General features: G+C 40.4%; 2 protein-coding genes and 1 long non-coding RNA gene across 4 annotated transcripts in view; 2 read left to right on the top strand and 1 right to left on the bottom strand.

Moving 5' to 3' along the window:
- Positions 1-11,578, bottom strand: part of cog5 (component of oligomeric golgi complex 5) — a 45,524-nt gene extending 33,946 nt beyond the window's left edge. Inside the window, exons 1-6 of the mRNA XM_017710643.2 lie at positions 11,383-11,578; positions 11,139-11,278; positions 10,983-11,040; positions 9,905-9,959; positions 8,489-8,558; positions 4,514-4,634 (exon numbers count right to left, since the gene is read on the bottom strand). Of these exons, the coding sequence (XP_017566132.1) occupies positions 4,514-4,634; positions 8,489-8,558; positions 9,905-9,959; positions 10,983-11,040; positions 11,139-11,278; positions 11,383-11,440 (502 nt within the window). The 5' untranslated portion in view covers positions 11,441-11,578. The remainder of the gene's footprint in view (positions 1-4,513; positions 4,635-8,488; positions 8,559-9,904; positions 9,960-10,982; positions 11,041-11,138; positions 11,279-11,382) is intronic.
- Positions 11,579-12,569: 991 nt separating this feature from the next.
- The window catches only part of dus4l (dihydrouridine synthase 4-like (S. cerevisiae)), a 29,714-nt gene continuing 17,485 nt past the window's right edge, over positions 12,570-24,798 (top strand). The window contains exons 1-6 of one of the 2 annotated variants that reach the window (XM_017710628.2): positions 12,570-13,025; positions 13,114-13,235; positions 13,324-13,441; positions 13,582-13,704; positions 13,821-14,047; positions 15,822-16,158. In XM_017710628.2, the coding sequence (XP_017566117.1) occupies positions 12,964-13,025; positions 13,114-13,235; positions 13,324-13,441; positions 13,582-13,704; positions 13,821-14,047; positions 15,822-16,078 (909 nt within the window). In that variant the 5' untranslated portion in view covers positions 12,570-12,963 and the 3' untranslated portion in view covers positions 16,079-16,158. Of the gene's footprint in view, positions 13,026-13,113; positions 13,236-13,323; positions 13,442-13,581; positions 13,705-13,820; positions 14,052-15,821; positions 16,159-24,798 lie in introns of those variants that run through there. The other variant, XM_037540377.1, reaches the window with a different exon arrangement.
- Positions 19,459-20,838, top strand: LOC119263841. Its single transcript, XR_005130548.1, has 3 exons — positions 19,459-19,819; positions 20,549-20,643; positions 20,743-20,838. It is a non-coding gene; the product is annotated as an uncharacterized LOC119263841 (long non-coding RNA).

Raw genomic sequence — 24,798 nt, 5'->3', positions numbered from 1 at the left:
AAATCAACCCTTTATTTCACTGCTGTTTGTTTATTTGATTTTATAATTAGCCCGTGAAACTGTAAAATTAACCTATTTCCTGTTTTTGACCGACAAACAGATACAAAAATGAGAACTGATCCATTCTCTGTTTTTCAATACTGAATTTTGAAATGAAAATCAAGCGAAAAGAAGGTACATGGACCGTTTCTAAACCACAGCAACTCATGAACTAAGTGTCAGACCACGTACAGTTGCAAAGTGGGTCGCCATGTGCTGAGGCACATAGTGCATAAAAGTCACCAACGCTCTGCCACCTCAACCCCCGCTGGCATTCACATCAGCACACAAAATGCGCTTCATGGCATGGGTTTCCATGGCTGAGCAGCTGCATGCAAGCCTTACATCAAGCACAATGCCAAAGGACGGATGGAGTGGTGTAAAGCACACTACCCATGGACTGTGGAGCAGTGGAACGTATTCTATAGAATGACAAATCACACTTTATATGACAGTCTGTTCTGGACGAGTCTGGGTTTGGCAAATGCCAGAAGAACATAATCTGTGTCAAAGTTTGGTGGAGGAGGGATTATGCTGTGGGGTTGTTTTTCAGAGGTTGGCCTAGGCCCCTTAAGATTCAGTGTTGTGAAATTGTAATACTTCAGCATGCTAAGACATTTTGGAGAACTGTATGCTCCCAACTTTGTGGGAACAGTTTGGGGAATGCTCTTTTCTGTTCCAGCATGAATGTGTCCCAGTGCCCAAAGCAAGGTCCATAAAGGCATACCTGGGTGAGTTTAGTGTGGAAGAACTTGACTGGCCTGCACAGATCCCTGACCTCAACCCCACAAATGCTCTTCTGCAAATGGCAATGGGCAAAAAAATCCCACAGACACTCTAAAATCTAGTAGAAAGCTTCCCAGATGAGTGGAAGCTGTCACAGCTGCAAAGGGGGTGGGGGGGCAGCTCCATATTAATACCTATGGATTTAGAATGTCATAAAAGCCCCTGTTGATGTCCCAATACATTTGCCAATATAGTGTATATATAAAAACACACAGCAACCAGTAACTTCATTAAGTACACCTCCTTGTATCTACACTCACATTCCATGGGTGGTGGGTCATTTTCAGCACAGCGGTGACGTAGTGGTAGTGTGTAAGTGTGAGCTGCGCTGGTATGAGTGGATCAGACATATAAGTCCTCTTGGATTTTTTGAACACTTGACCACTGATGAAGGACTAGAGGATTACTAACACTAGTAGTACCAAACATCCTATTACCACATCACCACTGGCCACCACTGATTTACATCTCAGCATCATGACAAAACTTCAATGCATTGTCCTGAGGCATATGAAAGCAATGATAACCAGCAAGAATGGTTTGGTGCAGAAGAGAAAAATGCTGTTAACACAAAATGTTTGATAACACAATTTACTCTTACCCCTCTTTATGTTGAAGAGTATGGAAAAGCAGGATTCAACAAAAAAGAGACAAACCAGCCGAGTTCACAGTACATTTTAAAATGAAAGTTCTAAGATATGAACAAACTGTTTAAGGGCATAAATATTACCACAGACAAATACAAGATCCTGCACTAGCAGGAAATAGTGATGTTTCAGGCTTCTGATCTGAAGGCAAGTGTAAAGAAATAAATGTGAATTTTTACTTCTCGATTTTTTTTTCTTTCACTGATTAAAATCTGCTTCTGTCCTCTAACACAAACTGTATGTTGACTTATTTTCATAGGACTGTTCTACAAAATATTGTAAAACAGTATTTACATAAAAAGTATAAAATATCACAAATGTTTGTATGATAGTAAAACTGAGCATTAAGTTAAGTTATACTTTCTTAATTCCACAAACGGGGAAATTCCACCTCCGCATTTAACCCATCCGTGAAGTGAAACATCACATACACAGACTAGTGAACACACACACACTAGGGGGCAGTGAACACACTTGCCCAGAGCGGTGGGCAGCCCTATCCACGGCACCCGGGGAGCAACTGGGGGTTAGGTGTCTTGCTCAAGGACACCTCAGTCACTGGGGATCGAACCGGCAACCTTCCAGTCACAGGGCCAGTGACCTAACCTCCAGCCCACGACTGCCCAAAACATCTACTAAACATCCAACAATGTTTCAGTGGTAGAAATTTGACAAATGCTGCTTAAAATCTAATGATCAGACTTGAGCAGAACACTCTAGGGAAAGTAACTAATTGAGCTTGATGCTAAATGCACGGTGTCAAACTGTCAGTTAGTTCAAATCAAATCAAATCAAAAGTTAGTTGCGTTGTGATGTGATGTAGGCAACTTGTAATGATAATGTAGGCAATATTACTTTGGGTAGGGTATGGTCCTAATATTCTAACAAGCACAGCTGACTGACAGCGCTCTATCCAAGACTCCCAGTCTGCTTCTCAACTGGAGCAGAACTACATACAACAGTACATTTTGGTGTGAAACTTTATATATATATATATATATATATATATATAAAGAAACAAAACACTGATGGAATGAAACAGACATACACAGGCCAGGTGGTGTTGTGGACTCTGGAGTGTCAAATTACTAAAAATATTATGCAGACCACATGCAGACCACATGCAGACCACATGCAGACCACATCTTAAAAGACGGAAAGGTTGTTATTTACTGCTGGATGTGTATTCAAGAAATACACACTAAAGAATGACAGGCAGGCAGACAGATGAGCTACCTTGATAGGTGAGTTTTCAGTTAGTTTTCGCTTGGTTGTTAGCCTTCACCCAATTTCTCAGACTTAGACAAAGAGAGGATTTTGTGGGGATTTAATTATAACTGTGCAGGTGAGAACATTCACATCGCCTCATAAGTCGTGACAGTAAGGTTTAAGTAAGCTTTAATCAACGATTAGGACCAATGCTTTTATACCTGAAGTGGAGAATTCCATTGGTCACTGATTTGACGGTGGAACATTATTGATAAGGTATCATTTATACATGTGTATCACTTGCACACAAGTGCACACATTAACCTAATTAGAAAGAAAACATGGATTTTGATACCCTGTGCGTTTAACAGTGTAGTGATCTGCCAGGTGGGACAGCCTAAACCTTTATTAGTTCTCCCAGGTTTTATATTAATTACAATACAGACTACTGCTAAATTCTGCTATTCAGAGTTAACCCCTTTCATGCAAGCACAGAAAATATCTGCATGTCAGTCATTAGCTGAAGTCTTGAGGTGTATCTGACTGCAAATTTTCACCTAAGAAGCAAGGTGATATCGAACTCACAGAGGGAGATCATCAGTCTGCCTTAAGCTGGGCATATGCTACACAACATTTTTAAATCCTAACAGATTTCAAAACCAGAGAGAATCTTAACCTATGAAAACACAATCAAACATGACACACACCGATTGGAAACTGGGCTAGACCTGCTCTGGCTTTTACGCACATACAAAAACATTGCAAAAAGCAAACTGGGGATGAATGTGTTTTTCAAATTACTTTAGTTTGTGAAAGTTTTTTTTGAAAAGGGCAAAATGGGGTTAGAACCAAGCTAAAACTCAAACAGTGTAAGGTCCAGCTTTAGCTGTAGCTAGTTCTTTGACTTCAGCATGGTGTGTCACAGGGCCCTAAATCTCGGACAGTTTCAAAGTTAGAATGTCCCTAGGACATACTCAGGACCGGTTTCCCAGACCAAAAATTCCGTTTAAGCCTAGAATGGATGATTCACCACTGGAATGCAATTTAGTCCAAGACTTAATCCATTTCTGAAAAGCTGGCCATTTATCAAACTACAATAGTCATTGATTTTATTGTTTCAACACATCTAGAGTGAATGATGTAATGATGTTTCCTGCGGCGTCTGAAAGCAGTCTACCGTCATATTGTTGCCGTAACAGCACTGTGTTTATTAAGTCTGGCAGAAACAACATGCACGCGAGAACGGTTTTGTACTTTATGAATAACACAAGAGCTTGAACTTGATGTACAGTCAGTGTTTGCCTTTTGTATATTGAATGAACACAAATAAATGGGATTGGTAAATGAATCTTAAACAATTACCAGAAAACAGCAGAAACTGAGAAAGTTTCCAAAACTCTCCAGGTCAGCCATTAATTAAATATGCACAGGATTTAATAGCATTATATTATTATATCACTAAGTGTATACAGACGATATTGAACTGCGCTCACAGATTCACTTAAGCCGTAATGAAAATTAACCATTTCATCCATGCCGCAGATAAAGACTAACCTAACCATTCTTAGACCAGTGATCTAGAACCCTGGTCCTGGAGAGCGACCTTCCTGCAGAGCTTAGTTCCAACCTCTTTTCAATAAGCTGTCCTGCCCCTTAACTCTAATGATCTAGAGTCTGATCCAGCCAATCAGGGACATGGGAAGAAGTTGATTAGTTGGGGCAGCTGCAGAATATTGTGGTTGTCTAATAGTCCTTTCATTACCCCATGAAGACTTGAATGAGCCAGAGTGATCTTTGGGCTAAGATTCGTCCAAATGCTGCTGTTCACTTACCTAGTTCATTGAGGCTCTGGGCAGCTTTGGTCAGTTCCCGGCTGCCCCCCTGAAGCTGACCTTGTAGCCGCTTACTCAGATACAGGATACGGATTATCCTCCTCAGTAGGTCACATGCCACCTGGAGGAACAAACAAATTAAACATAGCTACTTTTCCAGTCTTTCTTAAATCAAGAAGCCAAGCATTCCAAGTGTGCTGTGCCAGAATGTATATGGACCTACAAATGCAGCAAACCACTGAATGGTCAAATGCAATCGGCAAGAATCGCCACGTGACTGGAGTCTGTTGACGACCATTTGTAGAAAAGAAAAACAAACAAACAAAAAACACACTGGCTAGCCAGGATCACTGTCCAGTTGTTTGTACTGTTAATGCTGTATTTACATGGGAAATCACCACCACCCAAGCCAATGAGAACTCTGCCTACTTTCAAAGTTCTGTTGTGTATACTGTACCCTGCCACACTTTACCGCCTGGTGGAAAAACAGTGCAAGTAAAATGGTTAATAATTCAAACTGTACCATTTCTTAATGTTCATGTAAATATTATTAACTATTAGTAATTTACAAACTATTTGACAAAAGGATTTTATTGCAGTTATTATACAAAATGACTATTTTTTAGGGCAGCGTATTTTGGTCATTTTCAGGAGACAATATTCAAACAAAATACATAATGGAGTCTAACTTGCATCTTTCAAGATACATTTGTCAGCTTTTGCCAATTCCATCCCGGTTTTGTATAGTTACAGGCACACTATATATTGCCACTGTACATAAATTGCTATGGGATTCCAGCTCTCTCACACACACACCCACACACACACACACACACACACACACACACACACACACACACACACACACACACACACACAAAAAAAGACTCTGATAGGCGGTGATGTGATGAAAAGCAAATGTATCTAAATCAACATCCTTTACATTACTAACAACATAAATTGAAAAAATAAATACAACAATTATCATTGTGGAGTGACAACATGCTCATTTCTGATGACAAGGAGACCATAACCTATCGGAATGCAAATTGTCAACTGAAAAGTTTGGTGGAGGAGGAACAATGGTGTGGGGCTGTTTTTGGCTGTTTTTAGACAATTGCATGCTTACAACCTTGTGGCCATAGTTTGGGGAAGCCCCTTTGCTGTTCCAGCATGATTGTGCCCTGTGCTCAAAGCAAGAGCCAGAAAGACATGGTTTACTTTGATGTGGAGAAAACTCCAGTGGCCTGCACAAAACCCAGACCTTAACCTGGCTGAATACTTTTGGGATGAACTGGAAAATGATTTAAACCTTTGCAACAGCATGTACAAGGACTTGTGGCACCCTTCTTGTAGTCATGAAAGGTGAAAACAGGTCACGCTGTCCACTTATGATGAGAACACATGCTGGACATTAATATCAAGTGTCAACAGGGCAGGTTGGATATGGCTGATACAATCAAAAATGTTATTTGAAAAGTTATAAAAGGTAATACTGATGGGAAACATATCTATGTTATGATCAAGAATCAATTTTAAAATGTTAGCTAGCTACATTCACAAAATAACCTAATAAAGTAGCTAGAGTTAGCTGGCAAGCACCCACCTAGCTTATGTTAGCTACATATCACATAATTTTAACAGATAATGTTAGCAAGACTTCATTCAAACATTCTGTTTCACCATTTAAAGGAATAAAGTTTCAGCACTCACCCCATATAAAATGTTTTTGCTGGCCAGAGGATGAAATGCTTAAACAGGAAAGACAATGCGCTTGCCCCAAACAACACATTAAACAGGAGGAGAGCTTTCATACACTGGACGAAAGTAAACCTGCAATAAAGTTGTTGCTGTTCTGATGATAACTACTGAGCGGCTGGCAACTTGTAGACTTACTATCAATTCAGCCAGGTTGAAGAAAAAAAAAAAAAAAAAAAACTGACCTAAGGTGAAATGGGAATTTAGCTTGCCTATGTAAAAATCCATCCACTTTGGCCAGAGCTCTAAAGTGCATAATGTTGAACTGAAATTCATTAAAGAAACAAAAGACAAAGATATAGGGCAAAATTACAAGCGAGCAGTAACCACAAAATAAGATAAATATCTATTAGCCTCCTGTTTTTTTCTTCTTCATTTTTTCCTCTAGTTCTTCCCATTTAGTCACGCCCAATATCACCTGGTGTCCCCAGTCAAACAACAGTACCAGCTCTAGCCATGTAAAGCCAGCATCTTTTCAAACTGTCGCCCACAAAATCAATGGAAAGCTGAACATGCTTGGAGGAGAGTGCCAACAGATATTTCTGTTACGTCAGCATTGGCTAGCATCGCACTAAGTGACAGGGGAAGGAGGGTGGCCACCCAGAAAGAAAGCAACGTCAATTAGATGCTGCTGTAATATCACAGGGGATCAAACAAACCCCTGATGATGGGGCACGTGATTTCTAATTAAATCATTTTCTAATTAACAGTCAATAATAATTCTGCATTCAGAGGTTTATTAAGGTATTAACATTGTATTTAGATCTACAGTTAGATATTAATTTATGTACAACACATGGAATGCTTTCACAAAACACATTTAAAAACATACTTTACACAGATTCTACAGAAAAGTACCATTGAGATTACTGTACCAATGCTGTAATAGCAAATAAAAATAATAATAAATAATAAAAATGCGTCATGACGGTTCTCATGCTGTTTGTCTACAATGTGTCACATGTTTCAGGACAAATGTAATTTAAGCTTTTTCACAAAAAGTACAATATAAACATGCTGTGACAGTTTGTCTAAAATACAGAAGTCTCATATTATCACTGTCAAGAACTGCCAAACATTACTAAAGTACAGTAACTGGTAAGCGCTTACAGTTATTTAATAATACTTTAAGACAGACTGATTCTCCCAGTTCTCACCTGTTATGACTTTCAATTGCAATGTGCTTCGCTCATCTTGTTACTCACCTACAGGCTGAGGATTCTGCACAAGCCGGAGTATATCAGTAAATGGTATATAAACAACAGAATGCCAACTGACTAGCTGTCCGGAGTCATAGCAAACACTTGGATTACTTCTGACTAGGAACACGCAGAGTTTAGCTTCAGTACAAAGTGGTGTAATAAGCTTTATTATATAGAAATACAATCACTTATCCACTGTGTAACAAGAGTTGACGACTACTGTTGGAAAAAATAAAGACCATGTTTTCTTTGCTCACTATTGATTCATCCAAACACAACTTGAAGCTGTTTAAGTGTTGCCACCTGAAAACAGGCTGCAGGAGCAAAGCGTCAGAGCATCCCTGACATGAACAATATGTGGTGTGGCATTTACAGAACATGCAGTAGCCCCTTTTTTTTCTTCCATGAAGCAAAATTAATGAAAATGATGCAGAAAACATTTATAATCATAATCATACAAAACATTAGTTAAACAATTAGTGCTGCATACACATTTCCCAGCACGTCTACAAAGCTTGAAATAATGGCCCAATCACAAATCAGAAAACTGTCTACATCATGCAAACTTTGGATGCAGACGTTGTGCTACTGCACCACTCAAGTTAGGCAAAGGGTATTATGTGCAATCTGATGGAGCTTGTGTGGTACAAGATAAGCATAGACTGATGCTAAAGGAGGTCAAAATGGAACTTGAATGGGTATGGCTGACATGTAAGGTGTGGGGCCACACACCGAAGTACTGTGCCATTTATGTTGATCAAATTATTTAAATAATGCATTTCACTGCCGATTACATAAGACCAACTAGTTGGTATACATAAGAATTCATCACTGATAATTGTACAAACTTCTTAGCCAGTCATGTTTTTGTCGGAACATTTTTATGAATGAAGCAAACAAACATTTTTTTCCATCTAAAAAGACCATTTCTGTCTGCTTGTGCTTCAACTGCTGTAAACTGGGCTGGATTTGTAAGAAGATCTGCTAAATTGAACAATGTCAGGGAAAAAAATACCTGTAATCGTGCAAGCTGGGCAGTCCGAACCACAATCTTATTATAGGGATCAACAATTTTGGTCCTTATCCTTAGTAGCATGTGAAAAGGGGGAAGAGGAAGAGATTGAGGTTAATGACAGCTTCTGAATACAAACCTATTTAAAAAAAAAAAAAAAACTTGTGACAGTAGGTAAAATTCAAATAAAAACAGAAAACAGTGATTTATGAATTCATTTTGACATTTGTTCAAATAAAAGCAGCGTAAAAACAAGATATCTAATATTTTACCTTATAAATTTCATTATTTTTGTAAATATACACTCATTATGAAATTAATACCTGCAACACATTCCAAAACGGACAAGTTTAAGACTATAAGCATTGTGAAATGTTCCCAAAAGAACATCTTAAACAGGTGATGCAACCATTATTGGGTGTAAGGCCTAGTCCTTCATGAGCAAGGATGGATAGAGATAGACCTTTTGCCAAAAATGCATTAACCATTTTAGAACCACTGTCACCAGTGAGCATTTGCAAGGATTTTAGCTATATTATCAAATGATAAATTTGATAGTATAGCTAAAGATAGAGATCATCTGATCTCTGTGCATAAAGGTCATGGCATGTCTGATAGATTGTAGATCAAGGTATTAAACTGTAACATGCTTTTGTAATGAAAATAACTAAATGGGTTCAGGAATTGGGCTTCAAAAAAATCCCTGTCAGTAAACGCTTCGTCACTGTATCTACAAATGCAAGTTAAGCCTCTACTATGCAAAATGGAAACCATACATTAACAGCAGCCAGAAACACCGCAGATTTAACTGACCATCTCATCTGAGATAAACTGATGTACAGTGGAAATTGTGATCTCTGGACCAAAGAGGAAAAGCACCATTCGGATTACTACCAATGAAAAGCTGAAAAGCCATCGTCGGTCATGGTTAGAGTGGGCGAGTTAGTGCCAATGGCCATGTCACTCTGTGAAGGCATCATCAATGCTGAGGGGTACATATGCATTTTGGAGCTAACATATGCTGCCATCTAGACAACAATGTTTTCATTGACGTTCATGTTTGTTTCAGCAAGACAGCGCCAAGTCACATTCTCCACGTGTTCCAACAGCACGGCTTCATAGTACAGAGTGCAGGTGCCAGACTGGCCTACCTGCAGCACAGACCTGTTTCCTTTTGAAAACATGTGGTGCATTATGAAGCACAGTATACAGCAATGGAGACCCCAGACTGTTACAGCAAAAAATTGGTGTCCAACTTAAATATAATATTTAAGTTTTTATATTTTGTCTTTGTGGTATTTTCAATCAAATAAAGGCCAAAAAGGAAGTGCCAATCTGTGCTTTCCCATTTTACTTGCTGTTTTGGAATTAGGTTTCGACAAACAATGAGCACTTAGTACATAAGATAAGTCTCGTTACCTGTCCACAGTGTTTTGCAGTGCTGCGATCCTTGTCTGCATCATTTCAAGGACACCTACATGAAACAAGGGAAACACTCGTTGCAAAATGATTACAGCTAGTCATGGATTTACTTTTGCATGTTCTCTGTAGAGGCTTTCATTTCTGTACATGACTGTACATTTTATTTGCAATGACCAACATGCTTTAGTATCAAAAACCAGTCTAGTATCACTTTGAAAATGTAATACTAACATATTTCTTAAAAGATTAGTGGGATACTTGTGAAAAAATTCTGTTGGTTTGTTAAAATAAAAAAACCAAACAAACAATAACAATTTTCAAGGTAAGGGGCCACTCGGGACACAGGCTTTCCATTTTTTTGGACAAAATGTGAAACGCTGTGGGCAGGAGCACTGGACACTAAGCAATGTTGACTTCTGTTGTTTACCTGCCATACTCAGTTAGGACAACCAAGAACCTTAATAAGCTATGAATGCAGTTAATACAGGTTTTGATTACACCTGAAAAGTTTGCTCAATTCATGGTGTACATTATGCATTTTAATAACAACAACAATAATATGATTATGATGATGATGACCCCTGCTTAGGAAAAAAAGTCAGTAAGATTACAATCTTGCATCAAACCACTCTAAAGGACAGTGATAAGCCTCATGCACTGAATATTGCACAAAGTGTGAAACATTAGAGGAATTTCCCTTCAGGTGGTAACATGCAAAGGTGTAAGGAGTACAACTGGTCTCTATTTCTCAGAAGATAGCTCATTTGTTTTCATCGCTATGGTGATACCTTGTACCCTGTTTCAGTGAACAGAGACATGTCCTGTGCTGTCAGGACACGACATATTAAAGCCATTCCTTTGTGTGTTGCTAAATATGCTTAGATTAACGTTTTGAACCATCATGAGTACTGTGAAAGAAAGATGAGGCAGGAAAACAAAACAAATAAAAACTACGGGCTACAGCCCGAATTAAAGCTATTTGCACACAACCACCTCCCATTAAAGTTCTCCCTGTTACCCCAGCAGATCATATCTGTAACAAAACCCACTCGTAACCGAGCAGTTAAAAGACTACCTTCAAGCGACTCGATTCCAGTTGCCTGAGCCAGCAGGTCCTCATGCCTGGCCACCACCTGAATGCAACAAGACCAGAGATTGGCAACAGGAGCTGTTCATATGCGGGAACTAAACGTACTCCGCTGGCACTCTGCATCACTCTGGCGAAGCTTACCTGGCAGTGAAGCTCTCTGTCCAGCTGACTGATGCCCTGGGCGAGCTTGGCGAGGTGCTCGGCGATGACTGCGTGATGAATGACGTGCGCCGTGTATGTTTTCGCGTCGAACTCCTCGTCCAGGAATTCCGCGTAACATTCTGAAGCAACAGTGAGAGACCGAGGCACGTCACGGAACAGAGTCGTCACAGCGCACCCGCTCACTCAAACACAACAGACAGAAGACGTCTTTAAACACAATTACCGTCATTTAACTCCTTTAACAGACCGTCTCCACTTGACTCTGCGCCTCCAGCCTCCATCGCTGCCACCTCATTCGTGACGTATACCTTCTGCGACAGAAGGGGCTGGGTCTGTTAACTAGCCACTAACCATCAGTAATTAAGGGTCTTTTTCGGTTCGTTTAAGTTTGATCATAATTCGTATTTTAAATAGAATGAACAAGAGCAGAAGTGCCAGTAATGTCTTCTGGGTTGGTGAACAACGCTAAAATAACATGACGCGTCTCAAATCGATCTCAACACCCTACATAGTGCGCTAACCCACGGTGTGTTTGGGACTCGGCCGCATGTAATACTGAACAAACCATGAAGACACACACACACATTTTATATATATATATATATATATATATATATATATATATATATATATATATATATATATATATATATATATATATATATATATGTATATACAATGGCTCCCACCCACTCTACGATATGGTGATGAGACACAAGAGCTCATTCAGCTCAAGACTCATCGTACCAAAATGCACCACAAAGCGCCACAGGAAGTCATTCTTACCTGTGGCCATCAAACTCCATAACTCCTCCCTCAGTGTGTGATTACAAAAAACTGGTCATATGTGCAATAACAACAATTGTGTGTGTAGAGTACTTAAATCTGGTGTACATACTGTAAATTCTATATATTGTCTTAAATTATTAGTAAAGTGTTTATTTTTACATAAATGGCTGCAACTGTAACAACTGCAATTTACCCCTGGGATCAATAAAGGAATCTGAATCTGAATATGGAGTCACTGCAAAGAGCCTTTAAATATCAGTATAATTAATTTCTTAAGTATATTTCACATATTTTTTTATTTATTTTAAATATATATTTAACTTTACTTATTTCCTTTCTCTGGAGTGATTATCTGTGACTCACCACAAGCATTTCAATGCATAAACGTCCTGACACGTTGTGCAAATGACAACTCGAAACTTGAAACAAGCAGCGCATTATAGGTCCGTGTCCGTGCACATCGCGCAGAAGCCATGGATTCACGACTCGGGCACGTTAATGAAAGTTATTAAGTCATAACTTGTGTGTGTTTAAGTTTCAAGGTTTGTTTTAGTGGCCTTTTGCGGACCAGTTTAGGGTGTGTTCACTTTAATTCACATGGTTGTTTCTCCGCCTTTGCAGGAGTGATGGCTGCTCGGGGACTGCTGGCCAATCCAGCCCTGTTTGCAGGCTACGAGTGCACCCCTTTGAAGTGTGTGTGGGACTGGGTGGACATTGCCTTGGAACATGGGACTCCTTTTACATGCTTCCACCATCACCTAATGTACATGTTGGAACGGATCAGCTCTCAGCCAGAGAGGATATGGCTCCTTATACAGAGAGCAGGGGGTCTTTTCTACTGACAGGCGTCATCCCGACCGCGCTACGCTAGCCAGGAAGTTGCGCAGCGAACAACATGCTGCGCCAATGCGCCGTGGCCGCAGTAGAGAGCGCGACGGCGTGGTGCTGAGAGCGGGTCTCCGATTGGACGCTGTAGCTGTTTTAGCCCTGCTGTTTATTTTCGTACCACAGCGTCATGGACTTGTTCGAAAGTGGCAAAGTTGTGAGAGTTTGCGCCCCAATGGTCCGCTACTCGAAGTAAGCCGAGCAGTTAATGCATGTTTATGGATGAATGTGTAGGAGTGTTTCACCTCTGGTTACTCGTTTCTTGCTTTTCTCCTTTAAGGCTGTCTTTCAGGTGTCTGGTGCGGAAATATGGCTGTGACATGTGTTTCACGCCTATGATAGTTGCAGCAGATTTCATGCGTTCTGTAAAAGCCAGGGACAGTGAATTCACCACTAACAGCTGTACGTACTTTTTTTGTACTTTTTTTTTTTACAACAATGCTTTGAAGGTTTTGGGCAACGCTAAGTTTTTATTGTTCATCCAAACCAGCTGATCGACCTTTGATCATCCAATTTGCTGCAAAAGATGCTCAGACACTGGCAGATGCTGCTTGTGTGGTTGCGCCCTTCTCTGATGGTGTGGATCTGAATTGCGGCTGCCCTCAGAGGTATTCCTGAAGCAAACTGTTGTAGGTTGACAGAAGCAGGAGATATCTGATGAGATGTCATAAATATGTGTAGCTAAAAGTTAACTTCACTGTGCTGCATTCCTCACTTGGCGTCAGGCTGTGTTTTGTGGTATTTGCAGGTGGGCTGTGGCAGAGGGCTATGGGGCATGTTTGATTAATAAACCACAGCTAGTGAAAGACATGGTGAGACACGTGAAAAACCAAGTAGAGAAGCCCAACTATGCAGTGTCCATTAAGATAAGGTATGGCTATACAGCAGCAGTTTTACTTGACCAAATATATTTTACATAGAAGCATTGTTTTTTTTTTCTTTCTTTCTTTTTTTGTGCTTAGATTCTCCGTTTATATTTGCTTCCAGAATTCACAAGGACTTGAGGAAGACTGTGGACCTTTGTCAGAAGGTGGAGGCAGCAGGGGTGTCGTGGATCACAGTCCATGGGCGGACACCCGAGGAGAGGCATCAACCAGTGCACTACGATGCCATCAAGACTATTAAGGATAGTCTGTCTATTCCAGTCATCGCCAACGGTGATATCAAGAACCTTCAAGATGTGGAGTCCATACACCAGCTCACTGGTGTGGATGGTATGTACAAATTAATGTTTAAATTTATTCTATTCTATTCTATTCTAAAGCATCTATTCATAGACAGGGCGATCCTTGGACTGTATAAATGGACTAGCCATTTGGGTTGACGAGGTCATTTTAGGGGGTCCACTTGACAGAAGCACGTTTTTGTACATGCAATATGAGCGGTAAAACACTGGAAGGGTTTCGGCTGTAACATTTGAACAACGCTCAGCATATCGTTAACATGCACTCCTACACATTAAGTGCCCACAACACGCAGTCTAAAGGAGCTGAATTCATCTTTCTAGCTTCTTATCTGAATTTTCTGTTCCAATGTAAATGGTACAGTAGTTATATTCTGGTGTTTGTACAGTTATAAGAATGAGAAGAGATGAAATTGTGGCATCATTTAAGATGGAACAGAAAATTTGAACTTGATCTGACAACAAGTCACTTTCAGCCACGTCACAGTCTAAGATGCACATCGCAGTCTAAAAACAAAACAAACAAACAAGTACCTCAGTGTGTTTTTTTTTTTTTTTTTTTTTTTTTTTTTGAATTTTAAATTTTCTACATAATATGAGCACTGTAGTTGTCTCTTACATTGTGTGGAAATTTCAAGATGATTGGACCAATAGAAATGCTCCATAATTACTTGGAATTAAATCTCTCTACATTAATTTACATTGAAAGGAAAGAATGTTTTGCCCTCTCCTGTAATCTTACCATTTTGGAGATACTTGACAGAGTGGCTAACGTTTACGAGATAGTCTAAACAGGGTGATGGGTACTTATTTCGATTTGAATCATTTCGCACTGTGTGCTTAGATTCTGTCAGCCTTTTGTCCATGCAGCCATTCTTCAACTTTTTACCGCTTTCCTCAGTTCAGGTGCTGCTTGCTGTTGATTTCTGTTCAGTAAGTGTGTGGGTTTGATTTATGAAGGGAAACGTGAAACTGAATCAGATGTCACACCGGTGAATGCCATGAACAGCTTGCAGAACGTAAGGATCTAGGGCCACTGCAGCAAACCCTGAATGACCGGTGATACAGTCTGTGACCTTGATGTCTATTTGAATGAAACTTGGTGTTCAAAGAAATCAGATTTATTAATTTAGCATTCAATGCATGTAAGAAATCAGGACTCAGGGTTATATTGAATATGAACCTGCTAAACAGATCATTGGAAGCCAGCTGTCACAGTTTTAGAGAATGTTCAGATTCCTCTCCCACTCACTGCTCATCATTGTCTGGCAATACTAATTCTTCTGCGACTTGAGTTAGTGTCTTGAGTCTCATGCTGATGAGGCTCAAGATGCGCTGCCTGATCAGAAACATCTTCCCTCATCAAAGATGGAGATGGTAGTACAGAAAAATCGTCAACATCACAAATGTGCCGTTTAAATCTGTCACTCTCCACATTTTCTGGTAGCTAACGTACACTAGCTCTAAAAATACAGCAGCTCGGTCCACCCGGTTTCCCTCGCAGCCCGACCTCTAAACCTGTACGTCACTGCTGTGCCCCTCCCGTTTTTGAGCATTTTTCAAAGCTGAGCCAGAGATGGATCTTAATTAAACTATCAATAAATGGCATTCCTTGTTAAGTCACTTACAATAGTAAGTCAAGTTCCACTGTTCAGAAATGGGAGAATTAAAATAAAGGTGTTGATAAAAGTTATTAAGTCATAACTTGTGTGTGTTCAAGTTTCATATTTGTTTTAATGGCCTTTTGCGGACCAGTTTAGGGTGTGTTCACTTTAATTCACATTGTTGTTTCTCAACCTTTGTAGGAGTGATGGCTGCTCGGGGACTGCTGGCCAATCCAGCCCTGTTTGCAGGCTATGAGTACACCCCTTTGAAGTGTGTGTGGGACTGGGTGGACATTGCCTTGGAACATGGGACTCCTTTTACATGCTTCCACCATCACCTAATATACATGTTGGAACGGATCACTTCTCAGCCAGAGAGGAAAATCTTCAACAGTTTGTCGAGTATATCTGCAGTCACTGATTATCTACACAATACATATGGCCCCTTATACTCATAAATAGGTATTTCTTCCCCCAAAGTGAACTGATGGTAATTAACATAAAATAAAGATTGTAAATAAAATGTTTGCAAATATAATTATGTATATTTGTCTGTATACACACCTTGGTTTTGTTATTCACCTGATTTCTGACAGTCTGTAACCTTGGGTCATTTAGGTAGTCCAGTCAAGCTCACAGAACAGGGGTGCAGTGAAGGGTGAGCTACCAAAAAAATCATGAATCTCTGGAAGCTTCCTCACCCTGCAGTCTGACAGACAAATCTGGGTTTGGTGGATGCAAAAGTACGCTACCTGCCTGAATACTTAATACCAACTGTAAAGTTTGGTGGAGGAGGAATAACTGTCTGGCACTCTTTTTTTATGGTTTGGGCTCCTTACTTTTCAGTGAAGGGAACTATTTATGCTATAGCATAAAACAATATTATAGATAACTACATGATGACTCCTCCCATGCGCAAAGCGAACTCCAAGAAATTGACGAGTTTGATGTGGAAGAAACTGAGCTCAACACGTTTGGAATGAATGGGAATACCATCTACAAGCCCAGCCATTTCATCCAACATCAGTGCTGTTGACCACCATAAATTTATGAAATTGAAAATGTATAATCAAGTCAAAATGTTAATAGCTTGGTGTTCTCTTAGATAATAGAATTTCATATGCATTATTAGAGAATGCAAATGCATAATCACATGAAGCATAACCATGTAGTTTGAAAAACACATTTTACTTTAATGCTGCTCATAAAACTATTTTAAATCCGTGAACAGGAAACACCAGTGCAAGTATACTGAATGGCATATGTTAATTTTAAATTTGAGCCCACAATTGCACAAGAGTTGGCAATTCAAATTCAGTTTTAGAAATCAATCTAAAAACATTGAATACATTGCAATTTTTTTGCCATTTACATTTTACTGTGGTGCTAATGTGTATCCATATAGAGCTTGATATTCACTTTGTTGATGTAATTTCCAATGCCTAATCAAACAGTATAGATGCATTTAATGTAAAGAGGATTGTATTGCACAAGCAATAAACGTGCACAAAAGTATGAGGTGATGCCCAGCTGGCAGCAGTGCAAATATCTCCTACAAGGACACCATTAAATTAAATATCTCCTGCAAGGCCCATGATGTAGTCATTCCCCTTGTGGAATGAGCCTGCACTTCCTCAGGTAATTCCAGACCCTTGCTGCTGTAAGCTAATGAATAAGCTCCCATAACCCAGTAAGAGAAGCTGTTTAGTCAAAGCCCTGCCTAACTCCTAACACTAGAAAGGCACTTACTCTCCCCTGACACCAAAGCTCAAACACATTACATAGAGATACAAGTCTCATCGAGGTGGCCCTTGCATACTGAGTTGTAGCAGGGGTGCACAACTCTGGTGCTAGATGGCCACTGTCCAAAAAATGTAGGTGATTTACCTGAACACCTTTAGATCCCTTTGGGAAACCATCAAATGCATTTAGAATCAGCCACTGGTCACCTGTTAAACATTTAGCATCCTTAATTGTGATATCAAAAGATTAAAAAGCCAATATACATTACAAAACTATCAGGAACCAAAAGAAACACAGTGTTTTCAATTTTTTTTTATTTCCAGCAGGAAGAGGGGTGAACTATTTCCTCGCCTGTCTAGGACAGGAGATTCTTGTGAAGAGGGAGAGCTTTTGGATCTACGCATTAATGCATACCATGGTTTTGATAGCCAGCCGAGGCCTAATAGTATTACAGACATGTTCCCATGGCACACCCTCTCTAGATTTGACAAGATCCACTTTACTGGAGGAAATACAGAAAGAAGAGTGTTGGGCCATGAGTGTGCCAGTGCATACACACCCAGGGGTGTGCTGGGGTCTGCCAGCGAGAAAAACAGAGGACAATGCACATTTCTCTGGATGCGAAAGGACCTAAGTTGGCCCAGCCAAAGTGACCCCAGATCTGGACCACCAGGGAACTGAGTCTTCATTCCCATGCTTGGGGGCCTGGTTTGTTGAAGAGGTCTGACTCCAGGTTCAGGTGGCCTGACACGTGTTGCCCTGAGCAACAGCAGAAGAACTGCTCCACATCACAAGGGAGTGAGACAGCTTCAGAAGAAGAAGTGAACGTGTGCCCCGTTGCCTGTTTATGTAAGACGCCACAGTGATGTTGTCTGTCCTGACCAAGATGTGCTGTCCTCTCAGGACCGAGAGGTAGTGCCACATGCAGTGAGCAAAATACCCTCTGTAGTGTTCAATGGATCACATGTCAGCTGGCTTCTAACTCACCACAGCAGCACTAACACTAGCTTCAATGGCAACAATTCTTTTTTCGAAAATTTTCTAGTTTGATAATGCAGTCTTCCACACATTAATGAAAAACGAGAGCTTCTCTTTGGTCTTTAGTTTGAGAGATGAGTAATAATTCACTTTCCACCAATTTCTTGGGAAATCGGGCTATGGAGTATACTATACTGGTGTATATTTTTTCAAGGGCATAGTTACAGTTGCTAGGCTCTGAAGGACCAACTGGGTGAACCAATTTGCTACAGCATCACCCTGAGACAGACCACTGCCGCAGCTCTAGTTGGTTAAGATCACCAGAGACAGAAGCTCTCTGATTTTAGGTGAAGCAGCTAAACTACCTTCCCATGAATTTGTATACGAGTCTCTGTTTTTCTCCAGGGAATCCCCCATGAATTTAATTTTGAGACATTCAGGGGGTCCAAGAGGTTAATTGAAGCACCCTGAACTGTCAGGACCCCCTCTATTTCGCACCTTACCCGTACGGACAAATGGACTGCCAGATGCCCCAGAGAGTAGATGTGGAGCGAACCCCATGTAGGAGACCATGCTCCCTTCACGGTTCTTTGGTCGCGCAAGGCCCCCCAGGGCCACCTTGCCGTTTGAACGATTATGCATAAATTATTGCATTTGTTCGATTACCTATTTTTAAGTTAAGCAAGGTGTTCAATTTTATCCAGCGACGAAAAAGAGTGATTTCATATTTCATGTTGCTGCTTGTCCTTCACTACAAAATGCAGATATAGTTTCTTGATTTATCAGTTAGTTCACAAAGATAATGCACATGCTCAGAAAGCTTAATCTCTGCCAATTACATAAAGATGCAGCAGAACCACTTCATAATTTATACATAATTCATAAGCTAAGCTCTGAACTGATATGTGTTGGTTTTATGAGCCACTGGTTTATAACTGACTTCAGAACTACTTCTAAGGTAACTATGCTGCGCATGTGCTGTGACTCGTACCGTTAAGTGTATAGTACTCGCGCACGACAATGATCAGTCCGGCTAGTTTAACTGTGTTTTTGGAGACAAACGGCTGGCTTAACCGCAGGGTGCACCTGCTGTTTAGTTTGATTTGTCTGCCCGGGTAAGCAAAATAAAAAATAAAGAGAGCACGAAAGAACAATGCAGGTCAATCTCTCACCATTCGCCTTTATAATGCTGGTTTGCAGAGCTTAAGTGCTCATCCTTTTGGCAGGTCGTTCTCTGGGATTACATGTGAAGCAGCACATAGCACGGACATCCAATATATCCATTATATTCACTATAAAAGCAGACACTTACACTGTCCTAGCTAAACGAGCCACACGCACACGCACACGCACGCCAGCGCGCTGACGTCAAGACTGTGAGACGGGGGAAGTGTCCTGCAGCGGGGTGTAGCTGTAACTTCCTCGAAACTTTCGTTTTCACTCGTTACGGCCGTGTAGGTGGACGTGGTAGCTGCGAGGTAAGTATCCAGCTGTGTTGTTGCCTTATGGTTTATATTTGTCTCGTCATATGTGTAATATTAACCCGCAAGACAGACATTTCCTGCGTTAGCTGAGCAGACTGGGTGCGTTTGTAGGCGGTAGCCTAGCCGACGTTGGTTTAGCGTGGTTAGGGTCGGGTAGCGCTCGTTAGCGTTCGCGTGGTGAGATAAATGAAAGAAGCAGATCAAATAACGCAGCGGTCGCGCCATCTGCGTGTAGAAAGAGCTCGGTCGCGCTGTCTATGCTAAAGGGTCGAGTGCGCGCATAAACCGCGTTTTACGGTAACAGCTGGCGCTTTCAGTACAGATGTTTAAAATAGGAGAAAACAACTTTTCTTCCAGCCTAATAAAAACAACTAAACCAAGTCTAATACACACATGAGCCAAAAATAAGAAGTCCCATGAAACAGGCGAATCAGAGTGTGATCATATCAGACCACTGGATAATGTACTCATGGTATGAGTACCAAGTACTTTTACTGTAGGAATTTGGAGTAATGGGGTAGCAAACTTGTGAAAAGTGTCTATTTGGCTCTGTACAGACCACAATTTGAAGTCCCATTAAAAACGGCAAACCAGAGTGCAGACCACTGTTCCTGAAGACCACTCTCTCTGGAGTGATATTACAGTAGGAATTTGCATTAATGACATGTTGGGTTGTAGATGTTCATTTGGTAACGTAAGTTTGCTTTTTCATATTCTTTACAGAGAATAAATGAAAGGCAACACAGCAGCTATTCTCTCTTTGGATGCCCAAAAATCATGTGACCTCATATAAATGAGGGTTTAAAGATAAAGATTTGGTACGCTCTGTCTGCTCATGTTTTTATATCTTTTTCAGAATATCTATCTTTCTGCTCCTTTTTATTCAACTTAATGCAATCATTTTATCATTCATTTAGACCTATAAAATCTACTGCAGCTGGAGGCTCGGGCTTCCCTGTGTTTAAGCGCTACTACTGGGCTGCTGATGATAGAATTCTTACCTGCTTGCAGCGGTGAGCTCCGCGTCACATATATCTAAAAACATTTTCAGCAATCTCATTGTAAGTAGTTCTTTGAGGATTTAAAATCCAATTAAGAGTTTATTTTCTACTACGTTATTCAGATTTCCTGAAGGCACAAGAAGAAGACGTATGTTCTGTCGTTTTCTTCCCTTTATTTTCACTCAGGTCATTAGCATCGATGCTACACATGAATTGTGTATCAATTCAATGGTAAAAATGTTGAACTCGTTACTAATTTGAGCCATTACCAGAAAACAAATTCTGTTAAAAACTGTTGAAAAATGACTAAAACCAGTTTAATTTGTAAGCAGCGTTTAATTTTATATATATATATATATATATATATATATATATATATATATATATATTATCTGTGTGTCTGTGTGTGTGTGTGTGTGTGTGTGTATACCTTGTATCTAGGAAAAAACCTACTTCACTTTCAATGTAAGTCAATGGAACCAGAATTTTTCCCATGTCATTTTGGGTAATTTCTTTTAGGCCATTCATCACAAAATTTACAAACAACTACAACCCCAATTCCAATGAAGTTGGGGCGTTGTGTAAAACATAAATAAAAACAGAATAAGATGATTTGCAAATCATTTCAACCTATATTCAATTGAATACACTACAAAGACAAGATATTTAATGTTCAAACGGATCCATTTTATTGTTTTTTTTTTTTGCAAATATTCACTCATTTTGAATTTGATGCCTCCAACACGTTCCAAAGAAGTTGGGACAGGGGCATGTTTACCACTGTATTACATCACCTTTCCTTTTAACAACACTCAATAAGTGTTTGGGAACTGAGGACACTAATTGTTGAAGCTTTGTAGGTGGAATTCTTTCCCATTCTTGCTTGATGTACAACTTCAGTTGCTCAACAGTCCGGGGTCTCCGTTGTTGTATTTTGTGCTTCATAATGCGCCACACATTTTCAATGGGAGACAAACTTTATTGTTTTTTTGCAAATATTCACTCATTTTGAATTTGATGCCTGCAACACGTTCCAAAGAAGTTGGGACAGGGGCAACAAAAGACTGGGAAAGTTGAGGAATGCTCAAAAAACACCTGTTTGGAACATTCCACAGGTGAAGAGGTTAATTGGAAATAGCTGAGTGTCATGATTGTGTATAAAGGGAGCATCCCTGAAAGGCTCAGTCGTTCACAAGCAAGGACGGGGCAAGGTTCATCACTTTGTGAACAGCTGCATGAGGAAATAGTCCAACAGTTTAAGAGCAAAGTTTCTCAATGTGCAATTGCAAGGAATTTAGGGATTTCATCATCTACAGTCCATAATATCGTCAAAAGATTCAAATACAACAACGGAGACTGTTGAGCAACTGAAGTTGTACATCAAGCAAGAATTGGCAAGAATTCCACCTACAAAGCTTCAACAATTAGTGCCCTCAGTTCTCAAACACTTATTGAGTGTTATTAAAAGGAAAGGTGATGTAATACAGTGGTAAATATGCCCCTGTCCCAACTTCTTTGGAACGTGTTGGAGGCATCAAATTCAAAATGAGTGAATATTTGCAAAAAAAAAAAAAACAATAAAATGGATCCGTTTGAACATTAAATATCTTGTCTTTGTAGTGTATTCAATTGAATATAGGTTGAAATGATTTGCAAATCATCGTATTCTGTTTTTATTTATACTTTACACAACGTTCCAACTTCATTGGAATTGGGGTTGTAAAGAGTAACAGATACTTTCAAATTATGTCAAAAACTGAAAAATGCCAAAAATGGAGATACAAGGTTTTCTTCCGACAGCATTGATATACACTGCTCAAAAAAATAAAGGGAACACTCAAATAACACATCCTAGATCTGAATGAATGAAATATTCTCATTGAATACTTTGTTCTGTACAAAGTTGAATGTGCTGACAACAAAATCACACAAATTAACAATGGAAATCAGATTTATTAACCAATGGAGGCCTGGATTTGGAGTCACACACAAAAATAAAGTGCAAAAACACACTACAGGCTGATCCAACTTTGATGTCCTTAAAACAAGTGAAAATGAGGCTCAGTATTGTGTGTGGCCTCCACGTGCCTGTATGACCTCCCTACAACACCTGGGCATGCTCCTGATGAGGTGGCGGATGGTCTCCTGAGGGATCTCCTCCCAGACCTGGACTAAACTCCTGGACAGTCTGTGGTGCAACGTGGTGTTGGTGGATGGAGCGAGACATGATGTCCCAGATGTGCTCAATCGGATTCAGGTCTGGGGAACGGGCGGGCCAGTCCATAGCTTCAATGCCTTCATCTTGCAGGAACTGCTGACACACTCCAGCCACATGAGGTGCATTAGGAGGAACCCATTACTGACCCACTGCCAAACCGGTCATGCTGAAGGATGTTGCAGGCAGCAGATCGCTCTCCACGGCGTCTCCAGACTCTGTCACGTCTGTCACATGTGCTCAGTGTGAAGCTGCTTTCATCTGTGAAGATCACAGGGCGCCAGTGGCGAATTTGCCAATCCTGGTGTTCTCTGGCAAATGCCAAGCGTCCTGCACGGTGTTGGGCTGTGAGCACAACCCCCATCTGTGGACGTCGGGCCCTCATACCATCCTCATGGAGTCGGTTTCTAACCGTTTGTGCAGACACATGCACATTTGTGGCCTGCTGGAGGTCATTTTGCAGGGCTCTGGCAGTGCTCCTCCTGTTCCTCCTTGCACAAAGGCGGAGGTAGCGGTCCTGCTGCTGGGTTGTTGCCCTCCTACGGCCTCCTCCACGTCTCCTGGTGTACTGGCCTGTCTCCTGGTAGCGCCTCCAGCCTCTGGACACTACGCTGACAGACACAGCAAACCTTCTTGCCACAGCTCGCATTGATGTGCCATCCTGGATGAGCGGCACTACCTGAGCCACTTGTGTGGGTTGTAGAGTCCGTCTCGTGCTACCACGAGTGTGAAAGCACCACCAACATTCAAAAGTGACCAAAACATCAGCCAGAAAGCAGAAAGGTACTGAGAAGTGGTCTGTGGTCCCACCTGCAGAACCACTCCTTTATTGAGTGTGTCTTGCTAATTGCCAATAATTTCCACCAATCAGTGTTGCTTCCTAAGTGGACAGTTTGATTTCACAGAAGTTTGATTTATTTGGACTTATGTTAAGTGTTCCCTTTATTTTTTTTGAGCAGTGTATATATAATATATATGTATGTATGTATGTATGTATGTATGTATTGGCTGCATTGTGCCTGTGGTATTTGACACATGAACAAAAATGAAGTCTAACTTGTCTACTAAAAGATAAGTGAGATAGGAATCATTACCCATCAGTTTCATGTTAGTGTGGGGCAGATTGCTTGTTAGGTTTTCAGTAGTGGAAAGTTGTTTCAAAGTTAGGCAGAACTAACTGCACATTCACATTAGTGTGCAGTAGAGTGACACAAAACCAGTCATTTACTCTGGAAGTGTACGTTTTGTGGCCGTGACTTAGTGATAGGCAACAGGATGGTGAGTGACAGATCGAGTTAACATTGTCTTAACTATATGCAAATTAAGTATGATGCAGTGATGCAACAGTCTGATTGGCTCATATACATATACATATTCACCCATGCATGGTTATTTTTCACAGTGTTTTTATCCTTAAGTGCAATAAATTCCAAATATTTGGAACATACTTAACTCTCCTCTTCCTCATTGTACATTGTCTGTGCTCACTCTCCACTGGTCATATCAGTAATCCAAGTTCAGTCAGCTGGTGCTCACAGTGCTTTTAAACAGAATGTATAAGGGTTGTAATTTAAAAATGACAGGTTTTATATTCTGTGAACACAGCATTGCTTTTAAATATTGCTTAATTTTTACTGACAGTTATTCTGAATTATTGTTTTCAAAGTAATTCACAAAAGGCAATGCCTAGTGTGTTCCAGGAGAAATGTGTAGAAGGATGATGTAGTGTGTTAGAGTGGAGAAATGTGTAGAAGGTT

The sequence above is a fragment of the Pygocentrus nattereri genome, chromosome 1, assembly GCF_015220715.1.
Source record: "Pygocentrus nattereri isolate fPygNat1 chromosome 1, fPygNat1.pri, whole genome shotgun sequence".
NCBI classification, from domain to species: Eukaryota; Metazoa; Chordata; class Actinopteri; order Characiformes; family Serrasalmidae; genus Pygocentrus; species Pygocentrus nattereri.
This window is presented reverse-complemented; position numbering and strand designations above follow the sequence as displayed.